Source organism: Lagenorhynchus albirostris, chromosome 4 (assembly GCF_949774975.1).
Source record: "Lagenorhynchus albirostris chromosome 4, mLagAlb1.1, whole genome shotgun sequence".
In the NCBI taxonomy this organism is placed as follows: Eukaryota; Metazoa; Chordata; class Mammalia; order Artiodactyla; family Delphinidae; genus Lagenorhynchus; species Lagenorhynchus albirostris.
The window spans coordinates 131899341-131917886 of NC_083098.1; the positions used below are offsets into that span (position 1 = coordinate 131899341).

The 18546-nt window shown below is 33.7% G+C and overlaps 1 protein-coding gene across 3 annotated transcripts in view; it reads left to right on the top strand.

The window, feature by feature from the left end:
- FAT4 (FAT atypical cadherin 4) overlaps window positions 1–18546 on the top strand; it is a 171497-nt gene that overhangs the window by 54487 nt on the left and 98464 nt on the right. For all 3 annotated transcript variants that reach the window (XM_060148686.1, XM_060148685.1, XM_060148687.1), the window contains exon 2: window positions 18195–18326. In XM_060148686.1, coding sequence (XP_060004669.1) covers window positions 18195–18326 — 132 coding nt within the window. The remainder of the gene's footprint in view (window positions 1–18194; window positions 18327–18546) is intronic.

Here is an 18546-nt window from a genome sequence, read left to right on the forward strand (position 1 = left end):
TTTTAAAACTATGAAGCATCAGTGTAATTTAACAAGCTTAACAGTATTCCATGACACATAACTAAAACTATTCTTTAGAAAAACTCAGAAAGGAAGATGCTGTCTATAAACAGCCATCTTTGTTGGCTTCAGTACAAATAAATTATATAAAATAGGCATCACTTCCTTATTCTGTAGATTTACTGATTTCAAAGGCCTCTTACCTACTTTTTAAGAACTTTAGCAAGATATAATTCACTTTTCATAAAGTTCATCCCTTTAAGGGGTAAATTCCCTGGTTTTTAGTACATTCACAGAACTGTCCAGATTGACCCGTATTTTCTCTCTTTGCTTGTTGACGAGCATCTATCCCCACAAAGTGTTCAGTAGTGGCATTCTACCAGTACTTGCTGAATAAACCACTTCATGGATATAAGGGTATAGCAGAGGGAGCCAGATAATCCTAGCTAAATGCAGATGAAATAGCTTGTAAAAACACAAGGAGTAATTAAGTATTCAGATTTAGATTCCCAGAGGCATGCAAATAGATGATTAAAATAACATGTTTATTTGTAATTTTAGCACCTAGAGAAACAGTGTAGGCTTGTGAGCATCAGATAATTTGCCAAGTATGACATTTGTCTCATATATTTGGAATCACTTTATGTGGGACTTAAATTCATAGACACATCTTAGCATCTTCAGAGTAAAATGAATTAACACTCAAGAGTAGTTTTTTGATTTTTTTTAAAATAGATTATCACTTGAGAAAGGGCAACATCATAACATTTAATGGCAAAAGTTGAAATTTTTCCATGGGCCCTAGTGATTTAACAGCTCATAAAACCAACAAAAAGAAAGTTTGATCCTTATTTTAGGTTCCTTCTTGTTGATTCTAAGTTGAAAGCATAGCAAGAACATTTTCACTGGCAGTCTCCTTTATCTTAAAATGTAATGGCACAACATATTTGTCAAAAGCAGCTAAATTATTTCTCATGTGTACACTTGGTTGAGGCAGTTATTACTATAGAAAAGATGAAAAAGAAAATGAGATTTTATTCCCTATCTTGTTTCACCCGTAGCTCCAATGAGCATTTGCCTGAGTGTTCCTCTTCATTTCACTGAATGATTATTCTTTATGTTTACTCAGTCCTTGGCCACCCGCTTGGGTGCCCTAATGAGTGGGTTCCCTGGAGTTTGGGCCTGTAACTGTGTATTATGAAAATTCTGTCTGGTGATTCTAATTTGTAAACCTCGTTAGAAACCACTGCATTGAAAGTAAGTAAGCTCTTTTTTATCTCTGCCCTGGGTTCAGTAGTTTTCATTATCCAGTAGATGTCTTTGTAACTTAACTCAAAAGATTTTCCTGACTTTTGATGCCGTCCACAAAAGCATTTTCAGGAACTACTTAATCACTATTTTTAACTGATTCTAAGATTTTATTAAAAAACATTTTAATGTGTGATAATTACTAGTAAGTTTTTCATTTTAATAAGAAATTACTAAGATTTATAGTCACTGGCACTATGTGATGACTGTTTATAGTCACCATCATTATATGATGACTTTATATTTGTCTGACATTCTGCAAAACTTCATTATTTTTGCATTTGGAAGCTTCATATTATATGTGAAGAAGCTGAGGCTTAGAAAAGGTGACAGGTGCCTGGATAATAGCATCAAGATTAAAACCGAGGAAGGTAGAGGTAACTTTGCTAAATCTCACTCTGCTGATTAACAGAGACCTTATTTTCAGCAAAACAACATATACAATTATTGCTATTAATTTGAATTTTATTGAGTATACATTTAATTTGAAAATTTTTATTGGTTTCTGATTTGTAAATACATTTACAAAGTTTTTACCAAGTTTATACTTTTACATATCTAAGAATGTACTGTTTCCACTCCAGATTATGCTGTTCTTCCTACACTTATGTTTTCTTGCCTTACACTTAATGTTATTTCTGAAAGTAGACCCCAAATAAGCTAATTTTGGTTTTGCTAAGATTTTCTTAAATATAAACCACTAGTAACTCTTAAATATATTATTTTATGGCTATTAACTAATACATACATGAGTGGTTATTTATTCTTTTGTTACATATGTTCTGAGTAATCATATACATTTTATTTTATTTTATTTTTTTGAGCTGGTTTCCTTTTTTTAAAATTTTTATTGGAGTATAGTTGCTTTACAGTGTTGTGTTAGTTTCTACTGTCCAGCAAAGTGAATCAGCTATATGTATACATATATCCCCTCTTTTTTGGATTTCCTTCCCATTTAGGTCACCACAGAGCACTGAGTAGAGTTCTCTGTGCTATACAGTAGGTTCTCATTAGTTATCTATTTTATACATAGTATCAATAGTGTATATATGTCAATCCCAATCTCCCAATTTATCCCACCTCCCCCCTTGGTATCCATGCATTTATTCTCTATTTCTGCTTTATGAATAAGATTGTCTATACCAATTTTTTCAGATTCCATATATATGTGTTAGCATACAGTATTTGTTTTTCTCTTTCTGACTTACTTCACTCTGTATGACAGTCTCTAGGTCTATCCATGTCTCTACAAATGACCCAATTTTGTCCTTTTTATGCCTAAGTAATATTCCATTGTATATATGTACCACATCTTCTTTATCCATTCCTCTGTTGATGGGCATTTAGGTTGTCATTGTTATAAAAAAAAGAAATACCTAGTAATAAACCTACCTAAGGAGGCAAAAGACCAGTACACAGAAAACTATAAGACACTGATGAAAGAAATCAAAGATGACACAAACAGATGGAGAGATATACTATGTTCTTGGATTGAAAGAATCAATATTGTGAAAATGATTATACTACCGAAAGCAATCTACAGATTCAATGTAATCCCTATCAAATTACCAACAGCATTTTTCACAGAACTAGAACAAAAAATTTTACAATTTGTATGGAAACACAGAAGACATCAAATAGCAAAAGCAATCTTGAGGAAAAATAAACAAACAGAAAAAAGAGCTGGAGGATTCAGGCTCCCTGACTTCAGACTATACTACAGGGCTACAGTAATCAAAACAGTATGGTACTGGCACAAAAACAGAAATATAGATCCTGCACATTTTAAAAGACAAGTTATTAATCAAATTAAACTTTTAAATTTTAGATTTTTATAGGTAATATTTGCTTTTCCTGAGCACTGAACTTCTAAGAATTAAAATATACTCTAATTATGAATAAACAGATTAAAAAATGTTGGCAAAGCCTTGCAAACCAAGGCAAAATTATAACATTTTAGTTGATTTTAATATTACCTTAGCAAATAGAAATAAGAAGTTAGATGTTTTAAAAATATTCATTAAAAGTAGAGAAAACCTTGTTCATTTATTCACACAACTATTGTCTCTAGTAGGCAATTGAGTATGAATTATAATTTGTGGTTTCCTTTAATGAACAGTTTGCTCAAGCAGAAAACCTGAAATAATATTACACACAGGGTTGTGACAGCTTATTGAGACCTAGAGCATAAGACATGAGCACTCCTCTCCTCAAACACTTACAAGTTTAAAAAATTCATAGATGTGAGAATAGCCATTGCCAGACAAAAAGTATACCTACTCTGTTCCACACTTACAGATATATTTCTGGTTGCATATATTGAATTGGATATAAAGACCAATGAATTTAGGAATATAATCTTTAAAACCTAAGCTGTTTGCAGCAAAATGTCATTGTAGGAGCCCAAGATAAAGGATAACTTTAAGAATGTCATTAGGCCGATGAGGTCAGAAAAGATGGTTTTGATCATTGTTACACATCTACCACTTAAAATAGCACATAGTAGGCCTTAAGTATATATTTATTGGATAAATTAATGAAAAACAACTACAAAAGTATAGTTGTTGCTTAGAAAGGTAATATATGACACATCAGTCATTTTTAATATAAAAATAAGCTGTAATTTAATATTATTTCTTGAGATGGGTATTGGGTCAGAAACTTTTTTTCGTTATCACAGACGAGTCATAAAACTAATTTGAAAATCACAGAGAATCTCAAATTAGGTCCCTGAATAGACAATTATTAATTGTAAAGTATCTTCTTTTAAGGAGGTAATATTTGTGTTACAGATTCTTGGCTCCAGGAATTTTATACATATCTTCTAATCTTTGGTTTTGCAAATTTATTTTTTCATGTGACTAAAAAAATATTTATCGTTATTCCTGCTCACCAAATATTGCAGTGCAATCCTCTAAATTTAACAACATTCAAAACACTATGCAATAAAATAAGAGAAAAAATTTCATGCTCAGTGTTCACCATTGTAATATAACTTAGATTACTTTCTCAATTGCTACTATGAAAACTTTAAATGTAGGAAGTAAACTGCACTGAGAAGATTAAGTTTTCCTAAAGGTGGTTTCATTGGCAATGTAGTAACTGGGAATTATGTTCTCTATTGTAGAATGTTTATGAAAATTGCTTGATTTGCAATTTCATTGGTTTTATTGAAAGCTCATGATGTACAAAAAAAAAAAAAGATGTGCTGTGTGAATAAGAACTGTATCTACACAAGGATAAACAGAAAAAACCTTGATTAAATGAAGTGTGGAAAATGGTTACAGGCTCATTCCAATATCTTTGAGTTTGCAGTTACTTGGAAGCATAAAGTTTGTCATGCCTTAGTTTTGACACGGAATATACTTTTTTTTAAAAAGTGAGAACAAATTTTATTTTATTGCTATGATTAAAAACATGTCAAAGAGAATGAAAAATGTTAACATATTAAATCAACTTTTAAAAAGTGAATTAATAGATTGTAGAGCTCCAAAACAAACACATCGATATTTTCTAGTGAATAAATTTCATGTACTTAATCTTTCTCTTCACTGAATTTTGAATTTAATTCATACTTGTTATATTTTAAAGAAGGAAATTTCCAACTTGAATTTCCTATGCTTTTATGGAGTTTATTCTTAGGGAAATTAGGTAGATGAAGGTGGTTTTCTACTACAAAGACACAAATTGAAAGAGGTAAACTTAGCTGTTGTAAATACTATTACTACATTCAAATAACAATATTAACTTGCGAGGGTCTCTTTTTGTCACAATCAATAGTCTAATTTGAGGGTTTTGGGTTTTTTTTAGAAAATATTTTACAAAGAAAGACTATGCAGAATGGACAAATGTTTTTGGTAAAGGGGAATTTTATGTGAAAATTTGCACAATGATTTTTCATACATATACATAGAATATTAAAAATTGTCAATAAAAAACATGTTGACAATGCTTAATCACACTTTAGTATTAATAAAAATGTTAATAAAGACTATTAAAACTGTAATTTATTCTCTTATTAAAAAGTATTCTCTGATTAACTGAAAAAACACTCATAGGCTCTAATATCTAAATACAATCACTAGAGGAAAGGGATAGATTTCCTGTAACATTTATTAACATAAGCAGACTGTGAGAATTCTATTAGTCTAGACAGGAGAACTGCAGTGTTTCTTTTGTTTTTCTTATTAATTTTGACAGACTTGAAGTGCTTGCAATTCTGCACTACCAGGTTTCCATGAATCCCCTACTCTGATATAGTTTAATTTTTGCATACTTACCATGGATTTAAAAAATGCTTTAAAATGGGTTTTAAAAAGTTACTTAAATATGAGTGCAGAAAAAACTAATTAGTAATGGAAGATTACATGAAACATTTTTCTTTTGTTTTGGTTTTAGTGAAAAGAATATGCCTTTGAAAAATAAAATCAAAGCATCTATTGATGTCATCCTACTCATGGTTATAGAGTCATAAATTGAGAAAGAGTGAGAGTATATTTGGACAAAATAATCAAACCATGTTATTTCATGGAGATGATTACTTGTAGTCAGTAAGTATTTATGATTGGCATATCTTTTTCATCACTCTTGAGTCTAATCTCTTAAAGTATAGAGATGTTTTATTGTATTTTGCTCATTTTTTTCTCTTTTCGAGAGAGTACACTTCTGTAACAGTTCAATGATTTCTTTAAAGTGAAATACTTTTTAAAAAATGTATTAATCTTCTTGTGATACTATTATCACACTAAAAAATTTGGTACTTTGGCTTTGACAATGAGAAATAGAAGACAACCTTCCACACTGAAATATCTTTTTAAAGAAAATGTATTTTGCTATTTATTTCTTTATTTTTCACATTTAAAAATATTCTTTCCAATTAATTAGTTTTTACTTTGCTAAACATCAGGGAATCATTCTTAGGAAATTAGTTTTTACTTTGATAAACATCAGGAATCATTCTTAGGACTTTTGCTACTCAATGTAATTGTTACAGTTGATGGTTCACCCCAGCTGGTGTCCTCTGCTCTTAATTTTGCATATAAAATACCATTCCCTTCATTTCTATGTATATAACTACAAGATGTTCTACTGCAATAAGCATACTGGCTTTTAAATCATAGAAAAAATGTAAATTAAGTGCCTACTGTACGCTAAACCCTATGCCAGAAACTAAATGTTCCATGTTCCACTGAAGCTTAGAAGAGAAACAGTCTTTCTTAATTCATTGAAATAGGCTTTCTAAATATAATTAAGCACAGTGCATTGCAAAAAGTTTATGCTTTGACAGTGAATTCAAAGTTTTCAGAAGATATATTTTAGATTAAAGTTATATTCACTCCTGAATATTGATGAGCTAATGCTGTTTCATATGAATAGAAATTGTTACATTTTTGAAGTTAAAAAAACATATATGGGACTTTGTAAACTATAAATGGGACTTTAATTTTACAGTGTGAAATAGTTGTTTAAAATATATAAAGAAGGCGTCCCTGGTTGTGCAGTGGTTGAGAGTCCGCCTGCCGATGCAGGGGACACAGGTTCGTGCCCCAGTCCAGGAAGTTCCCACATGCCGCAGAGTGTCTGGGCCCGTGAGCCATGGCCGCTGGGCCTGCACATCCGGAGCCTGTGCTCCGCAACGGGAGAGGCCACAACAGTGAGAGGCCTGCATACCGAAAAAAAAAAAAAAAAAAAATATATATATATATATATAAAGAAATATAAGCAGTATAAACTAATAACCAACTAAAATAAGATAGAATAGCTATAAGTCAAAACATGATGTCTTTGGTATTGAGTAATCGAAATTTCTTCAAAGGTGAAAGCTAATGTGCAAAGGTGAAATGGGGCAGAGGGATCATTTTGGCATTGTAGCAATTCCATAAGAAAAATCTAGCCAGGCCTCATGTGGGGCCACTTATTCATAGGAGCTGCATTTTAGTTGTGCCATTATTATTTTCTTGTAGTGTTTCCTATTTTTTTCATAAATTTCACTCTTAAGAAAGACGATTTCATTGACTCAACCCAGTCATAATTTGTTCCTCTTGGGTCAAGTATTCCCACCCTCTTGCTCTAATTTTTGGATTGTGGGAGGGGCAGGGGAGCTTGATCAAAACTTGATCATATCTTGTTTTGCGTTGTCCTTCTAAAGGGGCATGGTGTGTTAAGAATGGGAAGTTATACAGGGTAGGAAGATGTTAGTAAGTTCATAGCATTAAAAATTACCTCATATTATAAGGTATACTACAGCTATCAGTATGCGTTAACATTTTTTTTCTTCTTTTTGCCCCTCATTTTAAACAGAACAGTAATCCATTATTTAAAACATAATAATTAACATATTCAATAAATGAATCCATTTTTTTTGCCTTAAGGTATCTGTCAGCTATTGCCACAATAATGTTGCATAATAAAGAGCCACACAATCTCAAAGCCCTACAACAATACACATTTATTCTCATGCATCTTTGTGTAGGCAGTTGGGTTGACCTAGTCTGGGCTCAACTGGAAAGGTCTGCTTCAGGCTACAAGTCTCTCCGTGTCAATGTCTCCTCTATTCAATGTCTGTTGTCCTCCTTCTAGTACTAGTGAACTAGCAGGGAGGTAGTATTCTAGTAACCATGGCAGACGTACAAGAAAGCAAATACATTTCAAATCTGTACTTGGGTCATATTTGTAAATATCCATTGACTGAAACAGTATCATGGATGAGCCCAAAGTCAAGAGGCAGAGAGAGAAACTCCACCTAAAGGTGGGAGGGACTGTGAAGTTGCTTATAGGGATGGGTGAAGAATTGGGATCAATAATTCAATCTACCACAGCTTGTATCTTTAATATAAATCAAACTGCTTTTCTATTTTTCAGCAGTCTTAATAGAAGCCTTTTCTTTTAAAAAAATCCAGGATCTATTAAGTCAAAAAAAAAAAGTGAAGAACAAGTTGGTGGAATATTTTTATTTGTTTTTCTTATACTACATTTTCCTTTTGATGTGTGTTTACCACATTCAGATGAACAACTGTTGAAAAGTGTACTCCAGGATGCTTTTGCAGGGTGTTTGTTTTGAAGAATAGTATAAAAATTTCCATAAAGTTTCATATGCAACCACAGATATTTTAACTTGATCCTTTATTCTGCATTTACTTTTAGGCGTCCTTAAGAATCTGTTAAAATGCAGAAATTATGCAGTATTGATTTCAGGAAAAGTTGAAGTGGTTACACATGATTGCCTTTGCCTTAAAAGAAATCCTTATTTGGTTCTAATTTGAACAATATTGAAAGCACAACAAAACTAGCTTTTTATTATGTCACCACACATTTGGTGAGTTACGGAAAGCATTTTATTTCAGGAATGGAGTTAACTGTGTCTTGTCCGCACTTCTAGCCATTCTTGTCATTTCTGGCTACTGTCCAAGCCTGCCTGTGACTCATACATACTTCTTTCCTGGTAAGAAATGCATCGAAATCCCGGGAACATATGCTGCTGACTGCTAGAAGAGTTTTAGTGGTGAGAGATTAATGCAATTGCTTTTATTTGAGAAATATAATTGGTCACAGTTACATACATGTAGCTTATATGTAAAATATGTTCTATTTTAAAACTCATGACAGTCATTTTTACTTTGCTTTTAAAAATGATGCTGAAAGGAATCTAAAATGTATATGCTTCATTCTTTCCTCTTATTCCAGAATAGTTGGAAGGGAAAAAGTACAAACTTATGTGAAATAAATGCACAGATATCTAAATATACACAAAAGTTAATTTAAATTTCAGGTATAAAGTTTGAAATGACAAAGTATTTGTTAGCCTAAAATTCCAAAAAGAGGAGTATTCTAATTCCCAAATTAAATGTTGCTTCATCAGATATTATCATTATATCATGTTTCTCTTATTAAAGTGTTTTCTCTTTAAAAACATAGTAAAATATGGGCTTCCCTGGTGGCGCAGTGTTTGAGAGTCCGCCTGCCGATGCAGGGGACACGGGTTCGTGCCCCGTCTGGAAAGATCCCACATGCCACGGAGTGGCCAGAACCGTGAGCCATGGCCGCTGAGCCTGCACATCCGGAGCCTGTGCTCCGCAACGGGAGAGGCCACAACAGTGAGAGGCCCACGTACCGCAAAAAAAAAAAAACAAAAACAAAAGAAAAAGTAAAATAATGTTTAGTATATAAGGTAATATTTTAGTGCTAAATTTCTGTGAAATACATGATTTTTCTATTTTTTCTTGTCATTCTGAAGAAACACTGTACCTAAATGCAAAGATTTCCTTTCTGATGATCCTTGAAGCTTCAGTAAAGTTGGGGCCTGCAACAGACCTGTGTTCTCAAGAATTTCTAGTTCATGTATACGTGCAGTAGTGGTGCTATTAATTTTCTCTAATAGGTCACATCTAACCCCTACTGGTCTTCCATTGTATGGGATCATAGGTCATTTCTCCATAGTTTGATTTTCCCCATTTTCTTCAAGATTTCACTTTCAAAAGTTCAGAAATACCATCAAGATGATGGTACACTATGATCACAGCTACCACAGACTCTTGTGAATAAAGTTGGTTATACATCATAAATAAATAAATACCTCAAAGCATTGTTCACAGAGTATGATTGGACCTTACACACCTATGCAGTCCAAACAAGACATTCCTGACATTTAGGGACTTTTAGATGTAAACTGTTCTCTGCTAGGGCTCTCTCATAACTAAAGTATGAGTCACTTGCAAACCATAATAGATTTTGGCTCTGCAACATGATGAAGTGTTCTGGATGTAGTGAAACACTTCACCCAGACTTATGGCAGCAGAATTCCCAGTGGTCACCCAAAATAGGGAAAGAAATGAAGAACAAAATTAAAGGAAATATGCAAACCCTGGCACCATCCCTTCATGGCAATACAGCTCTTTATTCTTGTTGTTAAGAGATGGAAGTACTTGGAGTTTAAATCCATAAATGATAGTACAAGTAGGTGTTGAATTTTCTTGTTCCTAATGACTGAACTTAACCTCATACTTGAAATTTTAAAAAGGGGTAAGATATATGCCCTACCAAATGAAATTATTTGGTTAGTTCTTCTACCAAAAGGCTAATATAGAATGTCAAACTTTCTGCAGAAATGTAATTAGACCTTTTGCTATGTATTCTCAATATATATATAGGCTTTGATACAAATTTACTAAATAAGGCCTTGTTATTGGAAGCCAACATAGCATGCAAAATGTGTCAATCCCACTGAATTGGGTGAATCACATAGTATTTGGCTTCATTTGAAGAGAGGGAATGGGAAGTTATCACCAAACATTTAAAATATAAATTTGATTATTTACTTGAGCCATGGTTTCGATATTTCTATCTTGATGTCTTTGTTTAATGAATGTTGCTCTCGATTCCCAAGTTTAATGTCAAGTCATAGAATGTTTCTTTGCACACACCACCCTGATGTCCCCCAGCACAAAGCCGCTCACTGCATTGCAGGCAGACTCATACTTCACACACAGCCTCATCTCAGACAGGAAAGGTGGAGTTTTCCTTTTCAGAGTCAAAGGAAGTGACAGCTCAGGCTTGATAGTTGTACTGATCCTGGTGTGGATTTCAGTTTGGTTACTTTGCTTTCAACTTCAACTTCTCACTTGAACCTCCATACAGAAAATTAAATGCTAGATTTCAGCATTTTGTTTCACGCTGATGAAATAAAAATTGTTTTGAGTGTAAAATTAGACTTTATCCTCACTGAATTTCAGTAGCACCTACACAGTATAAACTAGGGCATCGTTTAGCAAAGTGTTATTGGAGTGACATCATAATGACCTATTAAGGGTAATACACATTTGAATGACCTCAGTTATTTTTTCAGGTTTATTCATGACTTTTGTGGCATTTAGTGTAGTTGTTTCTGAAGCAGTGATGGGCATTTCATAGGATCTTATATTCCAATCTCCCAACTGGGAGATTTCCTGAGTTGTTATTGTATATGTTTATATACAAGATGTTTTTCCTGAAGCTCTTTTAAATCATTCTTCTGAGTATAAGGTTATTGAATTATCATCAAGTATAATGTCATATCATAAAAATTATGCATGATGGCATCATGGACACACAAGAACTAGGAAATCAATGGAATTGGATTGGTTCTAAATATTATTGTCATATAGGGCAAATTTGATGAATAGATTCCTTATATACCAATAACATATCTAATTTATTAAATTTGCTGAACATGTGACTCTAATAAAAATGTAAAAATAACCTGGGTTTGCTTTTAAAACAAATATCTCTGGAGAGAAAGTTACATGCTAGAGATGGATAAGTTGTGAGAATGCAAAAATGAACAAGACAATTTTTGCCCTCAAAATTCTAGAAGTTACAAATTTGAGCAGTATAAATGATCTGTTAACCTTTGCAATGACCAATTTCTATAATATATAAATGTGTTAAAGAAATCAGAGCAAAAAATACTTCCCTTGAAATATTTTTGGCAGAATTATTAATTACAAAGGAGTGTTTAAATACAATCTGGTGGCATTATCACAATATCTTTGGAGGTAATACATGTGAACCCTAAGCATTATTTTTGGTGCAATGCTTTGTCACAATTTATGTGGTAATAGTAGTATTTGAGAAACTTGGAGTGTCAGTTTCACAAAAATAAAAAGGCAGTAATGTAAATAATTACGTTTGGCACTAAAAAAAGCAACTAATCAAGCACTATTTGCTGTGATATGTCTTATTTTACTCTTTTATAGTTTATGTACTTTATGTCTGTCCCACCAACCGTTTAGACTTTAGTCATTTCTGAAAATGAATATTACTGCATCTTTTGAGAAAAAGAAATAGTTTCTTTGTAGACATTTTAAAAGCAGTAACTTTTACTGATATCTACAGAGAATTTAGCTATAGTTTCTTTACTTGTAATGTGTATCCACCACCTTTTTGCTGAATGTTTAATAGTCTTCCAGTGACATCAATAAGGCAAACCTTCACAGATTATTTTCCCTTAACGTAAATATATATAAAGGAATTTAAAAATGAGCAAGAAGGTGGATAAAGTAGTATTTGTAGGGTAGATAATCAAACATTAATTTCTTCAAATATTATTTTCCTGTACACATCAAATGCATGTTTTGTTTGAATGATCTCTGTCTTCATGCAAAGATTAGAGACAGTGGTCTAAGGCATATTATGCTGCTTGCTCCCTAGCCTGGTTCTTTCCACAGATCTCTGCAAAAATCAGTGGACTAGAGTTAAGAGGCTGACAATAGTTTTTCTTAGATAAATCACTTGACATTTCAATGCTTTGCTTTTGATTAGGAGATGAACTTGATGATATCTAAGATTCCTTCTAAGAATTTTAATATTTCTTCTTGCAAATAAATGGATTCCTAAACCTTTGTTGTATTATAAATTTTACAGTCTTTCAAAAGAAAAAAAAAAATTGTTTTCCGGAACATGTTATGTAGGTTGCAGGAAGACTGTGAATTAAAAATATGTTTTGGGGCATTTTTCATCCTGATTCACTAAGAACCACTTTATTTAGCTTGCAGAGAGATTGTGTATTTAAGAATATGTTTTTAATTGTGGTTGAGATAGTGATCACAATGCAATTATCAGTTTATTAACTGGAGAATGAGCTCATAATGGATATTGATATTTTAGTCAATTCCTTAGCCTTGAATATAGTGTATTACTTCTGTAATATCAACTTAATTTAGTGAAATACCATATTTTATATTTACACATATGTAATGATTTGATCATTGCTATTGCTAACTAATAACAATAGCAATTGCTCATTTATTATGTATCTGTATTCTGATTTATTGACTTAAGAAATTAAAAGTAAATCCCCAAGATATAACATCATTCCTGATGCAGTGCAGAATAAAATGATAAATTGCATATAATAGGAAAAAATTTTTAAAGAGAAAAGCATTGTACTCATTTCATGGTAACTATTTGCACAGTAAGAGTTTTAGTTTTTAAATATCCATTTGGCTATTCAGCAAGTAGAATATCAAGGATTCTATTCATTCAGCATAAATAAGTTTGGTGACAATATTTAAAGCCATATTTTTAATTAACTTTTACCTTTACAAAACTACCAAAAGGCAAACCAATTTTTAATGAATTGATCATTAGCCTTAGCGCCTTAATCTCGGTCATATTTTTGTCTTTAAATATCATCATTTACCAAGGTTTCACTGTCTAGGGATCAGGTGTCTCAGCTTAGAAAGTCATTCTGAAGGTACCTAAATGGTAATGGAGTGATGGCCGTAGACAATACCTATGGTTCAGCCGTTAGCTGTAGCTGATGTTTTTGCTATGAATAAGTCAACCACAAAGCTACCAACTGCCTTTGTAATTGTAGCAGATGAAACCACATATGTTCCTTAAGGGTCAAATATCTAAGCACAAAGGTCAACATTTGATAGGCAGGCATAAAATATGCAAGTACCTTATCATAATGGTGTAATGTTTCTTTCATCTTTGAGGGTCAATTTTCACCAACTTACAGAATTGATACCTTAAAATGTCCCCAGACTTAAGTGATGGAAGCTACTGGCAGTTTGTATTTGTTTTGTTTTCATTTAAAATACAGCCACTTGTGAAGGGAAGCTTCTGAGTTCAGAATGTGATATTTTCAGACTTCCCTGGTGGTCCAGTGGTTAAGACTCTGTGCTTCCAATGAAGAGGTCATGGGTTTGATCCCTGGTCGGGGAACTAAGACCCCACATGTTCCCAGCTTGGCCTAAAAAAATAAAAAAAATGATTTTTAAATATGATAGTTTTTACAAAATAATATTTAAATGCAATTATTTTGCTTATTTCAGATCCAAACAAATATAAAAACAGATGTAAAACACTAAAGGGGCAATGCTGGCACTAAAAGCTTAGCTATCCTGTAGTTTTTTTTTTTTTTTTTTTGCGGTACGCGGGCCTCTCACTGCCGCGGCCTCCCCCGCCGCGGAGCAGCAGGCTCCAGACGCGCAGGCCCAGCGGCCATGGCTAACGGGCCCAGCCGCTCCGCGGCACGTGGTATCCTCCCGGACCGGGGCACGAACCCGTGTCCCCTGCATCGGCAGGCGGACCCCCAACCATTGTGCCACCAGGGAAGCCCTATGCTGTAGTTTTTGGTGTGTCTTTTAAAAGAATGGAATGTATTTACCAACATATACTTTTTTTAGTGTAGGAATTATATCTTAGACAGTTTTTAAATCTCAGAATTTTAAAATAAACCACTAATAGCCATTATCTGTATTATTTAAAGTTATCTTATTTGTACAGAAAGAAAGGACTCTTTAAAAATTATAATGTCTTAATTCTTATTTCCAGATATCTTCTCTAAACTTTTAATGTTTGACTCCTGTGGTTTATATGATAATATTTCAAAACAAATCATACCAAATCTTAGTCCAAAGAGGGGGTAGTAATGGAAAAAGACTCTCAGGTTGGTGGCAGATCCAAGAGAGTGAGCCAAGTGCATGTTAGGATCTGGACTCATCAAGAGAGATGATAACTGCCAAGGACAAGATGCAGGGCAGTTCAAAGAATTATCCATGGTGTGGGGAACTAACTTCTTGGAATCAAGATGTCAACAATATGTTTTCCTGGAGGTAGTTGTAAATGTTTCTATTTGTACATATTTCCATGATCAAACTTCATTTCTTCCCTGCAAGGGACGGTGGCCTGTCTTACTTTCATCTTTTTTTGTTGTTTTTTTTGCGGTACGCGGGCCTCTCACTGTTGTGGCCTCCCCCGTTGCGGAGCACAGGCTCCGGACGCGCAGGCTCAGCGGCCATGGCTCACAGGCCCAGCCACTCCGCGGTATGTGGGATATTTCCGGACAGGGCACGAACCCGTGTCCCCTGCATCGGCAGGCGGACTTTCAACCACTGCGCCACCAGGGAAGCCCTCATCTGTATTTTTAATGACTAACATATACCGTTTATGTGATAGATCCTAAAATATTACATGGATAAATATTGGAATCAGTGACCACCTCATAGGTAAACAGGGTCCATGATCTTGGAATTCTTGGTAGTAGAAACATGGCACACCGAGTCAGAAGTGAAGGGATTGCAGGATGACACCTACTTACGCCAATAAGTTCAAATCTCCTCTCCTAGGTAATTCGTACTCCAGTCAATTGAGGGAATCTAGAGGAGTCATGCTGAAAGCTTTTCAGGAATACTTGAGGAAGTGTGAAGTGGAGAAGAGAGACTGGACAGTTAGAGAAAATATCCAGATTTTTCTTTAGAAAGGAATACAAAGTTTCAACTTTTTGATTGGCAAGCTGACACTGATTTGGAAAAAGCATAGTCTGGCTTATTAAATGGATGACCTGTTGTATCCTTAACCAAAAATATAACCTTTGCATATATCAGATCCAATGATGAGATGTTCTAGATCTGTGCCTATAACTGGCTGATTCTAGATACATTCAGAAATGTTTAGTTTTGAACTCATTAATATTTAACTAAATTTATTCTTGCTAATAAAAAAGGAAATACTTTTCTGTACCTGAAGTGATGGAGTTGGCCAAAATTTCATAGAGAATACATGATCACAGACTTTTAGAGCTGTATCTAGGAATCACCTAGTTCATTTTTTTTTTTAATTCTGACAAAGATTTATAGGCTGACTCAAGATTATATGGCTAGTTAGTTCATATGTAAGTGTTCCAAATTCCAGACAGGAATAATATGCACATTTGTAAAAATATATTTATATAGCTGTGACATACTTTTCAGATATGATTCATTTATTGAACACACACACACAAACAAGGGAGGTATGTGTGGAGAGAGAGAAAGACAGGTTTGCATTGTAGTGAAGAAAACACTGACTTACTAGATCTTAACCTATGTACCTTTGATTAACTCATTTCTCTAATGGAAGATAATAGTACCTGCCTCATAGGGCTCTTTTGAGGATTTTATATGTATATATGTGTGTGTGTGGATGCATGTATATATGTGTGTACACATATATATAACTTAAAACAGTGTTTGCTATGTGCATGTTAGTTATAACTATTAAAATATAGAAGGGTCTTGTTCAGTTCATGCACTCATAATGAAGAATCTTTCTATTATACCCAACATGCTTCTAGTGTGTGGTACAGGTCCTGATGTATCTTTGATGTCATGTTTAATTGGTGCCAGTCTGGATTCTCTTTACCCTCAATTTAGTGTTCTTCCTTCCCCCCACAGATATGAACATATACTTACATAAACACACACTCATATATGCATGTCACATATGCAGTCTCTCTCTGGTTCTGTCCTGGTAGTATGAAAACCAAGATCTACTTTTTGTTGAACGCTTCCCTCTGTGCTAGTCATTTTGCCAGCATCATCAAGGTTTAGTCTTCATAAAATGCTGCAAGATAAATGTTATTATCCTAATTTTAAGATAAGGAGACTGAGGCTCAGAGAAATTAAGTGCTCGAGTTTCCCCAGTTAATAAGTTGCAGAGACAGAATCTGAACTCCAGTCTTTCTAATTCGAAAACTCATGTTGTTTACAACCTTGCAAGGAAGTTGGAAATGCTCCTTATAGACTGCAGTTTTAGCCATTGTGGATCTTTTCTAAAGGAAGTGGTGTAGAGAATGATGTCAGCCAAAAAAGAAGTGGCAGATTTCTAACTACTGAGGCTGTCTTAACCACTTCCTAGACTAATTTGAGCCACTAGCTATGATCAAAACTGTCCTGTTAAATGGTGGAACTATAATAATTATTTAGTACTGAATTTTGTACATTGTTTTCTGGGTTTTTCTTTTTTATCAATTGCTCATCCGTTTACTTGCCTAGCTTTCCTATATGTCCCACTCATTCCTTGCCAGAGAATAATGACAATCCTACCTATTACTTCTCCCTCCACCCAAGCCCGCCCTCCTCTCTTCCTGGAAAAGAAGAAACCAGAATTCTTTTGCTCTCTCCTAATATTCATACTCATCACTCTTGGATCTGATGGAGTTTTTACAGTGTAACTATAAAAGATGACATTTCATCCTAGGAGAAAAATGTCCTGGTTATATCTGAGCTAAATGGATGGATGGATTTTTCTCCATGACTTGATTTTGTGACCCAACTGGGGAAGCTTTCAGTTTTATTAGCAGCTGTCTCCCCTTTTCTTATCAGATATTCAGCTTTTAGCACCTAGCTCGAAAGAGAAAACACATGGTTTGAAGTTATTATTTAAACTTCACAAATTGTTATTTCTAAACAATTTTTCTTAGGTAGGAAAACAAATAGCTCTGACAAGGATCTTTCAAACAAAGCTGTTAATATTTGCAATTTATATGAATGCTACATCTGAATGGAATGATTGTTTAGCTTTAGTCACATTAAGATGTGTTGAAAGGAGTGGAAATAGAAAGAAAAGATGTGTGTAGTTTTCTTCCCCTAAAGATTGAGAGTTGACTTTAAAGGGAAAAATGCTGAGTGTTTCTTAAAACAAAATGTGAACTTCTTTATTTCCTTTGGACATTAGTTGCCAATATGTAAACATTTCAGGAAGAAATTTTATACAACCTCATCTGTGTGTCAGGCAACATTTAATGGTTGAAAGACAGTCCTAAGTCTCAACAATTCTTCACTGGTGCACAAATCTGGGGATTAAAATGACAGTTGATCGTGGACCTATTCTATTATAAACTCCAAGTTGATCATTTAAAGTCAGTTACGATCAACAAATGATCAAATGATCTTTATTTGGCTTTTATATTTTTCTATAAATATTTCACAACTTTCTCTAGGGTATTTTCTGTTTTTGATGTCATATATGAAGGTTCTGATTCTTTTTGGAAGGACTATTTGAATAGACTCTTGGTATACAATTTAATTGGTATCTTGCAGACATATGCAATATTCATACATTGTTTCTTTCTCTCCTTGTAGGTAGAAATAACACTTCAGGATATCAATGACAATCCGCCAGTGTTCCCAACCGACATGCTGGATCTCACAGTGGAGGAGAACACTGGAGATGGCTCTAAGATTATGCAACTAACAGCCATGGATGCTGACGAGGTAGTTCAGACACCCTCTCTGAATTTTTGAAAACTTGTATTCCAGTGATCTATCAAATTTCTATTGTATGTTGACAACATTTATTTCCTAATAACTAAGGTAAAGCGTTGTGTGCTCTTTTCCAAAGAAATTAAGTAATTCTTGAAATATGATATAGGAATGCTAAAATAAAGACTGTCTAGTCATGATTTTCCTTTGATCAGCAATTAACAACTCAGTT